Genomic DNA, 10,620 nt, shown 5'->3' on the forward strand with positions numbered 1-10,620 from the left:
CATCCGTGAACCTAGATACTATGATTTTGTAATGCTGCTGCATAACATAAGCTGATCCTGTCGTGGCTATTTGTAAACAGCTCTGATCTTGTGACCCTAGAGCCTATAATTAGACGCAGATCTGGAACGCAGACGAGTGACGGAAGTTCCTGGTAATGCACAAAATTTCAGGAACATTCAAGAGGCAGAATGTTGGGGATGGCTGTTATCATTCTACTTAAAAAAAAAAAAAAAAAAAAACCTTGCATGTGTGTAGGGGCAGAGAAAAAGACAGGAATGGCCAAGCTATAGGATACTGTAAGACGCTCACAAGAGTAGGTCTGTCGACACTTTTTATTTTTATTTTTTACTGTTACCTCAGTTGCACAATATGAAGGCAATTCACGGGAATGTTTGTCTCCTTAAAAACGAGGAAGGCCAGGTGCTATAAAAATAAAAACACGACCCGTACATGTCCCTTCAATTTATTTCCAACTGCAGAGACTAACAGTGTCTACACAAGAACAATGCACACTATGCAAAATATGCAACATTTTGCACGTAATTTGTCTGAAAATATATTGATAACACTAATAAATGTGCAGATTAATTTGACCATAATATGTAACAAATGTGCATGCTTGGAGAGCTACAATGTGTAATTCGTGAGAGTACATAAAATGCCTTTACAAGCTGCCGTATGAGGCTGCAAAAATGTTTAATTTTTTTACTATTTCACTTTCTGTTTCCTTAACTTGTAAAAAATAAAAACCAGGACTGAGCTCGAAGGAAATTCCTTGGAACTCAAAATCGTAATAAATAAATAAATAAATAGCTAGGGCGGGGGACGCGGGGTTATCGAAACAAGCCCACGTGGGCCACGGCGATCCTCTAAAAAAAACTATCCAATTGTTGTAAAGGGTGAGAAGTCGAACGAGGCTGGCCAATGAAATACCGTTTCGGTGAAATAAAGCACGCCCACAAGAAAAACCCATAAATACTGGGTAGCGCTGGTTTGAAGAGCATACAACGAGGTAATACAAGAGAGAAACTGATCAACGTAACAGTAACTGAGCATTGGATGAGTTTTCACAGAAACCTTGCAAAGCAGAAGAACTTGGATTATTTGTGTACGGCATCCAGCAGCAGACAACCTGGTTCAGGAATTTACATTTTTGGAGTTTATCCTACAATTTGTGGATTATAACACTGTTTGAATTCAACATGACTCTGGAAGAACTCGTTGGATGCAACATTACCGATAAAAGGTAAGAGTCATATCTGTTTACGCACTACTGAAAACCTTTAGAATCGTATCACTTCCCTAGGTAGCCTATGCACTAGAACTACGGTGGAATATAAGACGGCAGTTCTTACAGTTTGCGTGCGCACATTGCAAGAATTAAACTGCAGCTATGAGAATGCACGTTTTGAGAATTTGTTTATGTAGCCTACGTGTCCCATATGCAAATTCTAATAATGTCTTTTTTTTTAAAAGAATGGAGTCTGTGGGTCAAGCTTTAGAAGAATTGCTGGTGGCTGCCCAGCGACAAGACTGCCTCACGGTCGGAGTCTACGAATCTGCAAAGCTGATGAATGTGTGAGTATGCTTCTCCTTTTTGAACAATTTAAAGATATTTTTCATGCTATAATGTGCCCTACTTAATCGTGGTGATATGCCTACATATTTTGACATGCACTACTATTGTTGAGCATTGCATTAATTTGTACGTTTGTTATGTTCCACAGCGATCCAGACAGTGTGGTTTTGTGTGTACTGGCGACTGATGAGGAGGACGAGGATGACATTGCACTGCAGATTCACTTCACGCTAATCCAAGCGTTCTGTTGCGACAACGACATTAATATCCTGCGCGTCTCAGGCGTGAGACGTCTAGAACAGGTCCTCGGTGAGCCAAGCACCACTGACAGCAACGCCAACGAAGCCAAAGATCTGCACTGCCTCCTTGTCACCGTAAGTACCTGTAGCACTATGGCAGCGGCCATCTAGACTTTTTGCCAGTTTTGTCTAAACGTAGTTTGAATAAGTAGGGCCAGCGCATATGCAAATATGGGTAATGTAGAGGCTGAATGCATACGAACACTTGCTTGGACTAGAGATCCTTCGTCCAGTAAAACTTCCGTAGTTCCATTAGTTGCTATTGGGCGATTGCTGGTATGAAATATTATTTAGGCTGCTGTTATTATTGCTAACATTTTACATCTATTTGGTTTCAGAATTCCCACGTAGACTCACTGAAATGCCAAGCACTGAAAGAAGTCGGCAACTACTGCGAAGAGAGTCGCTGCAAAAACCAGTGGGTACCTTACCTTGCCCTGGAGGAGCGCTGAAGGAACTGACAAAGGAGAAATGAAAGCGTAAATGGAAAATTGAAGACGTCATTCTTCAAGAATATGAACGACGTTCAAGAAGGCATCGCACGGTAACTGCCGCACACCCGCGCGGCCTGTGGCAGCTCTAGTGCTGGGAGAGTGTGTGCGGAAAAGGTCAAAGGGACAGTGGGCATGAACCCCGCTCTCTTCCTTTGCGAAGCGGAACAGCTCGGTGGCGGCAGAGGGGAGCTGTAGGAAAGTGAGCCGAATCGGAGTCTCGCTGTTGCTTGCCAAAAGCTGATGGAGCAATCGAGGGCGGCAGCAGCGTGGGAGCGGACTTGCAGTTTCACTTCGCAGGGGGAAGCTGGAACTCCTCTTACCGATGTTGAGACTGTAACATTAATAATGGGTCATAGCACCTATTCGCGGAAAAGGAACATTATGGACTTGTGAAATGAATGTCATGCTGAACTGTTTTAAGCAGGAATGCAGTTTTTTTGAATGAGGAGCACACGGCTAATGCTTATAATGTGCTGAGGGGAAGAGTCTGCAACACACGAACTTTGCAGTTGCTTCATAGGTGGATTATTACAAAATGAAAGATTGGTAGATTGCAATGTATTATTATTATTTGTCTGTAATTTAAAAAATAGTAATATATGCCAATGAACTACTGTATGGTTAAAGTATGTTTTCAAGTGCTCTAGTATAAATAAATTATTGAATGGAAACACTGAACTTTTGTGTTGTGCATGCTATTTGAATGTAGGGATCTTGAAATAAGTCAAGACTTATTTAATTTATGAAATAATAGACGTGATTGTTTTAAGAAATATTCAAGATTCATCAGACTACAGATATTAGGCCCATGGGGGGATAATAAAGTCTGCTAAATTAATGAAGGGGTGGGATGTAGGATTGTGGACTGCTCCATGCAAACGTTTAGAATAGTGTTTCTCTGAACCTCTGACCTTGCACGTAAGTTATATAACCTACAGAGTGACAAGAAACCAACAGACTAACAAGTAGAATAATTCAGTTGTAATTTTGTGCACTTAGTGTGCTTTATGCAGGTGATGATCTCAACGCGCTAATGTTCAGTGAGTCAAAGCTAAGCCAATACATTAGTCTCGAAGATAATGTAATGAATAATTGGGCTGGGGAAGCCTTTGAAAACAGATTCAAGAGCACATCCATTTTACCTATGGCCACATTCATTTCCATGGGACCTGTGTAGTATCTACAATGACACCCATTTGAACAGCTTGTCCTGAGACACCGTACTAACAAGCCATAATTTATGTTTCCACTGGCCTGCCTTAAATGTACACTACCTATAGCACAGGAAAGTCACACACAGTTCCACAGCACATTGACTTTGGCACATTAGCTTTGGCAGACAGGTATGTTGGCCAACCACAGATATGGTAGAAGGGACAGCTCAACTTCTGGTCAGTCAGGACGGTGAGTAAAGAACATGTAGGAATATTCCTGCTGTAAAACACCATAGAAAGTGATTTAGTTCAGCACTTGCTCTTAGCTAGATAGCATAGCTTTGTTCTGATGTCATCAACAGGTTATACTAGACAGTAACATATGTTTATATACATACTACATACAACACTTCAAATGCACGTATTGCTGTGCACACTTAATTAAAATCTTTCCAATGGGGCCTGCAAAAAACTGGAATGAAGGCGAAAAGCCTATAGGTTCTTCATTTTAAACCAGAAAAAACAAATTTGGTGAGAAATTTTACATGTTTATTTACAAATGAACATGTGATCACTATACAGTGTGATGCACTGAAGGCAGTATTAGGCAAGTTCAGCTGTAATCTTCCAGGTTCACCAGCACTTAGGCAGTTAGAAATACAGTTAAGCATGAGTTGACATTTAAACTAACATATTGGCATACATTAGAAAACACAGTTAAGTTAGATCAGAGGAAACCAGGCTTATGTTAAAACCCTGACCTGAAGTAGCCTCTGGTCTTTGCAGGTCTTGCTAACAGACGGGATTTCTTGTCCCTGTGATGTGTATAATTCTGGAAATGCAACTCAGCAACAACCCGACTGTGTCTCGTTTCACATGCATCTTGTCCATAGAAATAGTATAGATCTGAATACTCAGGATGTTAGCAGGGTTATATGGAGGTTAGATGACTTGAAAAGTGGTGAGAGGATTTAAAGCTGGAATACCAAGGGAACACTGCTCTTTTACTCTTGAGCAGAATGCTGAAAATAAATGACTTTATTTAACAGTACAATTTAATATCAGTAAAATTATAAGCAAAGTAAGCCAGTACAAATACCAAAAAAAAAGATCAGAGAAGATTCAAAAAATCCAGAGGGGGTTCCCTTACAACTGTGTTCCATTCCAACTTACAGAATTTTATCAGACAAACAAGCTCAGCAGCAACAACAAGAAAAGGGAAATACCAAGGTAGTTGCTTATACAGTCTGTTTTTTGTCTTCAGCAATACATGTGCACACAGTTAACGGATTATGGGTATTGCATTTATGAGGTCCAGCAGCAGTGAGACGGGCTGCATTTCCTTGCTTCCTGATATCTGCGTCACATCCTCTATTCCACAGTAATGTTGTGACACCCAGCCCTGGGAGTGACAGGGAATGAGAGAGAGTCCAGAGGCCGGTGACGCAGGAGCGATGTTTAATTTGGCAGACAGCATGCAGAGAGCGGGACAAACTAGTCTCTCGCTGCGGTGCCGCCACTGGGAGTTAACCGGGAAAAATTTGGGCGGTCTCTGGCTGAAAACACACACACACACACACACACTTCTCTGACGAACACAGGATCTACAATAAAATGAAGCAAAAAATAAATCATTAGCTGCCATTGTGGACTCAGCTAAGCAAAGGATAGAATATACCAGTAAATGTAGAGTAGTGCAAGGTATTGGATCTGATATATGAAATACTGAGTTGCCAGCCTGACCAGTAGCCTTTGGATACGGATAAGTAGCATACGTTTCTTGGTGAATGTTCCTGTGATAGAATGGCCTGTTCCTTGCCTGCAAGCCAAAAGAGACTATGACAACCCAGTCCCACAGCTGCTGCTTAAACAAAGCAGTGCTGCTGTTATTGGGTGTGGGCCCATGGCGAGGAGGAGGAAGTCCAGCTCAGAGAAAATGCTGGACTCTGGCCGAGGCCTCCAGTACTGCTGAGCTGGCTCGTTGCTCTGTCCTCTGCACACTTGTGCCCCCAAGCACCACCTGCTCAGCTGCAAGACACACATATGGTTGAGCGTCTCCACCTGCAAATACTTATTCATGAATGCATCTGGTTCTTTTTTCTCAGTCCATTTCTTATTGAGAACTCTGTGTGCTCCTTAGTCTACTGTTTTGATTTAAAAAATATGTCTATGCCTCAGCTTGTGTATTTCTGCACATAGTCAGTAGACTGCTTGTGATAAGAGTCCCCTCTCTGTCAGCAGCAGATGAGTTTGACAGAGAAAAGAAAACTGAACTCAGCTGTGAAGCAGAGCGTGTTTTTATTTTTTTGTTCGTACACACCTGTTGTCTCATTGATGACTCATCTTTGCACTTTCATGCAGGTCTTCATTGCCATTGCATATACTGGGGGAAAAAGCATAGGATAGGAAGGAGCTGAGTCTAAACAAATGTAATAATTATTTTTAGAATTTTAAATCCACACACACTATCTAACCAACCAAACAGAAATGTTTTTAAAACCCTTGTTTGGATTTTATCAGTGTGCATGAGCAAAATAAAGCAGAAGAGGGGTTTCCTGGAAGTAGCTGGCTCAGTGGCAAGGGAGTTTGGAATGAGGGGGAGGGAGGTTCCCAGCTTCTACCACACCCATTGAACATATGGCAAAACTCATCCACAGGACTTCATCATGAATGACAATATACTGTACCCCTCTAAAACCCCAAGAAGCTATCGTAGAAATCCAGCTAGTTGGTGAATCCCTGCTTTTACCCAAGCATATTGAGAACACTACATAAAAGTAATTGTTAAGTACTGGGCATGCAAATTATGTTTAAAAATCCTTCTCTCGAATACCTTGAAGAAGCATTAGTCTAAACTTCACCCTGGTTGACAAGTTTTCCTGAGGCTAGGTGTGCAGTAGAATCAATACTGCTGTATTGAACAAACAGTAGTGTCACCCAATGAAATGCAAAGAAGTGCAGACAGACTCCCACCCCTCCCACTGCTGATGTTCTTTCCGTGACTCACCATTTGCTCTGGAATCTGCTGTCCACTTCCCATAGTATTCCAACTATCTCAAACACACACAGGAACAGGGCAAGAATGGTTAGTGGACACAGCCATACTTCTCTGTTTTGAATCATCCACTTACCTAAGATTATTACAGCTGGACCCCCAAGGCTTATGATTTAAATTTCTTATATATTGTCATTATTTACTATGCCTGCTGCTGGCTTAAGGCACTAATTAATTTACCCTGAATTCATATCATAAGTGAGAATGGAAGTGCATAAACCCTCTAATATGACAAAAACAACAAGCATATGCTATAATGACATCTCCCTACAAATTCTGATATAGATACTAAAATATTAAGGAGAAAATGTACGGTGTATAAATCAGCATATGATTACCCAAAAATAGAAAGGAAAAGTTTAAACATATTCTGTAGCATAGTCATTAATATTGCATTCAGTTTCGTCAGAGCCATATTTGTCTCTTTTTTACAGGCAACCCTTCCGTGTGCAAATTAGCTCAGCGAGGGAGTGGAAAGCACGCACGGAAACGTAGACGTACAGTGTCTGAGCAAATCCTACGTCAGACGCACTACGAAGCAGATCACTCTGGAAAAAGCTAGAGGGTTCCCATGATTGTTTTCACTTTCGGAACCAGGCAGTGCGCATGTACCATGCACCTTGTAGCTCACGAACCTAAAAAGGTATCTATGATTCGTGATTCAGCGACCCCATAAGTAATGCTAAATGTCTAATGCCCTAATGATTATCCGCACTGCATTGCAACTGCATGCTTGAATGGATTTATTTGCTTGGCGGTTTACTACACAAAATGATAACGTCAACTAACTTAGATTTCAGCAGGATACAGACGTACCCTACTGGACACGAAATTGTTTAACGTTCGGCTTTGTATTTTTCTAACTATTGATGCAATCAGTTACATCAGTTGCAAAGCCTATACTTCGACATTTAAATAGCCTATGAGTTACATTTACAAATAAAAATGACTGTAATTTATATAGCATTGTGCTAGTCTCTATTTTGACCAGTTAATAATTGCAAAACAACCATTTCATTGAAGAATACAGCCTTCAGGCTATCAAAGACTAAATGATTAGCAATGGACATCAATTGTTTTTCGGCAAAAGGGGCAGTCGGATAAACAACATTCTCCCACCTCACCTCATCACGAATACCAACCAAAGATGGTTGTGCTGTATTGACGGAACCTCCGGAAACGTCATTGCCCATTTAAGGGCAAGTTAATATTGCGCGTTATTGCACAGGATTTATTCGTTTTTAGATCTATAATGGCATTCAATAGTTTTTATTGTAAAACATGCACGTGCTGGTAATCGCTTCTTGGTTGGAAGTGACACTACCGCTTGACTAAATGTAGTCTACAATCATTTTACATTTTAATCAAACAAGCTTACATATGCCCCTGGTTGCCAACATTGGTGGCAATTCGCAAAACTGTGTGAAGTTGCACCACTGGAACGCAAAGAACGCTAATGTAAATTGCTGTGATATGTCATTTGAAATAGCTTTTATAATTTATTCTCATCTTTGAGATTGTGACCGTGTTTTAATCAGTTTTAATACAACAATTAATGGGATTCGGCAAATCTCGTTCACCAGTCATTTTTCGCGTTGTGGGAACGTAGGCTTGCAGCTGGCATGCTATATTGCATTTTGGAGCGAGCAAAAGTAGTCACACAGCCTATAGCCTACTTGATTATTTTTATGGGTTTGCTAAATTATTGAAGGGATAGCTAAAACTAACCCCTTTTTACAGAAGTTATCTGGAAACTTTGGAAGTAACGAACTGAATGAACCAAAACAGTTAAAGTTCATTTATTGTAGCACATTTGTTTTGAACCTCGCACATATCTATTACTTCGAGGAACAGGAAGCTAATTAGTGCTTTATTGGTGGCCTACTCTCAGTCTGCTGTCATTTATTAAGCTAAATGAACAACAATAGAGTAAATGAATATTTCCTGGAGCCCTACAGGTCCAAGCATTAATCAGTTCCCATTTGTTGTAAACAAGGTTTACTGCAAGGAAGTAAGATTTGTGTTATTATTCATAGACACTGCAAGTAAACAAGACTAGTGTGATTATTCATACAGAGACCTCAACACTGCCACTTATTGTCCATGCAGCTGAACTTTTTTATTTTATTTTATTTTTTAGCCAACATGCATTGGGCCTGTAAGGAGAGACAGTCATGCTGTGGCACAGTTCTGGGGAAGAGACCTCAAATAAGAATAAATCATAAAATAAATAAATAAATAAATAAAAAGTAGCACACAGGGACGTAACCAGGACCTAAACAATACCGAGGTCCAGAGATTTGGCTGGGGTGAGGTGAGGGGTGGGGTGGGGGTTAGGCTGGATTATGCTTCCCACCGCCCCCCACCCCCCTTTAATTTAGTCATTTAATTGAGGATGCATATTAAGGTGTAAATGCTTTACATACTGTATTACTCAAGATTAGGCTTAAATTTGACTGCTCATTCCATTCCTAAATGAATTGCAACTAATGTTCTCACCAAAGAAGAACATTAACTATAGGCATTGAAAATGTACACAAGAAAAATAAAACTGCGGACCTAGGTGTCCTTAATGGTAGTTGCGGCCCTGGAGGCACATTGCAGACTCAAGTACAGTAAAACACCACTCTCTGTTCCTGCTTAGGTTCCCATCCAGGGGCCTCTTTCCGTGGCTTTCCTCTCTTGAACTGTGCTGTTGATATTTTGCAATGATCCTTCCACGGACATTGAACTCGCCAAGCTATGAAATTGTTTTACTTTAACTTGGACTGATGGTACGGACATTATATACTCATTACTAAATTACAAAAAATACATAATTTGACAAAATAAATTGCACAAGTTGATCACTGCACAACCTCAACCTCCAGTTTACAACTGTGCTAAGAATTTTAAGTCCAGTTGTCTTCAGCAGATATGTTGGTTTGAAGAACTAACAGTTGGGTTAAGTTAAGACCAAATTACCACATAAAAGCAGGATCTGGCTTTTGATATGGATTCTACATTGTAATCAGACACAAATCTGACAGGCTCACACAATTCTGGTCAGTCTGCTTTTAAGTCATAGAAAACATAATGTTATGCTTTACAATGCATCCAAGACTGTATGGGAAAATCAGTTAAAGTATTACATTGTGGGTGACAAATGCCAATTTTGCCAGTGGTTTCTGTAATACACTGGTAGTGCTTTATATAGCAAGTCCTTCCATACAAAATTCATTTTAGACAGCAAAGAAGACTGAAAACACCTACTCCAGTGGGGTAAGTCGGCTGGCATTGGAATTACAACCAAAATAAACAGTCAAAAAGAGACATTTCTGGTCTCCTCCTGACACACACAGACAGAGGCGAAGACATGCTGCCTACCCAACATGGATTTTGTTCATGCTCCTACATAAAGGCTTGATTTGTGAATTGGAATAACTTAGCTGCTCTGCCCGTCTGTCAGTCTACCAGTTCATGTCTCAGCTTGAATGGACAGTGTCTAGAAGCAGGGACACTCAAAAGCAAGGACCTCCAATGCGCCGGAAGAACGGTCCATTTCTTCTAGCCAGAGGACAGTCTGCTACATAATTGTGAGCTCAAAATATAGATTAAAAAAAGACACCAGCTCTGTTTTTATGACCTAATGCCACCCTGCGATATAAACCAAATCAAACAAATGCCATACAGCGCAACCATTCATTTAGCCACTTATTTCAACACTTTAATGTTTAGCCGGATCAGCGCTTTGTTTTAACATTATAAACCAAAGGCGCGGGCAAAATTAGACACAACGATTTCTGGTTTACAGCAGATGTGAGTATACAGGGTGCTCAGAAAGCTGGTGTTCAGATGGCAACACAGCACTGAGAGCTGGTTTTACAACCATAACCTTACTGGAGAGTGCAATGATGCTGTTAGTTTAGTCCCTATGAACATGCTATGAACAAATATCACAAGCCACTTGCAAACAAGGAGATTATTGATCCAGATAAGGAGAGCTACTGTAGGTCACCAAAATTATCACACAGATTGCTCTTAGCTAATGGTTCAAAT

General features: G+C 40.5%; 1 protein-coding gene across 1 annotated transcript; it reads left to right on the forward strand.

The window, feature by feature from the left end:
• The first annotated feature begins 989 nt into the window (after window positions 1-989).
• On the forward strand, window positions 990-3,051 carry LOC135252817 (growth arrest and DNA damage-inducible protein GADD45 beta-like). Its single transcript, XM_064331363.1, has 4 exons — window positions 990-1,247; window positions 1,478-1,579; window positions 1,729-1,954; window positions 2,218-3,051. The coding sequence occupies exons 1-4, from the start codon at window positions 1,204-1,206 to the stop codon at window positions 2,329-2,331; spliced, it is 486 nt and encodes a 161-aa protein (XP_064187433.1). The 5' UTR covers window positions 990-1,203; the 3' UTR covers window positions 2,332-3,051.
• The last annotated feature ends 7,569 nt before the right edge of the window (window positions 3,052-10,620 follow it).

The sequence above is a fragment of the Anguilla rostrata genome, chromosome 4, assembly GCF_018555375.3.
Source record: "Anguilla rostrata isolate EN2019 chromosome 4, ASM1855537v3, whole genome shotgun sequence".
Taxonomy (NCBI): domain Eukaryota; kingdom Metazoa; phylum Chordata; class Actinopteri; order Anguilliformes; family Anguillidae; genus Anguilla; species Anguilla rostrata.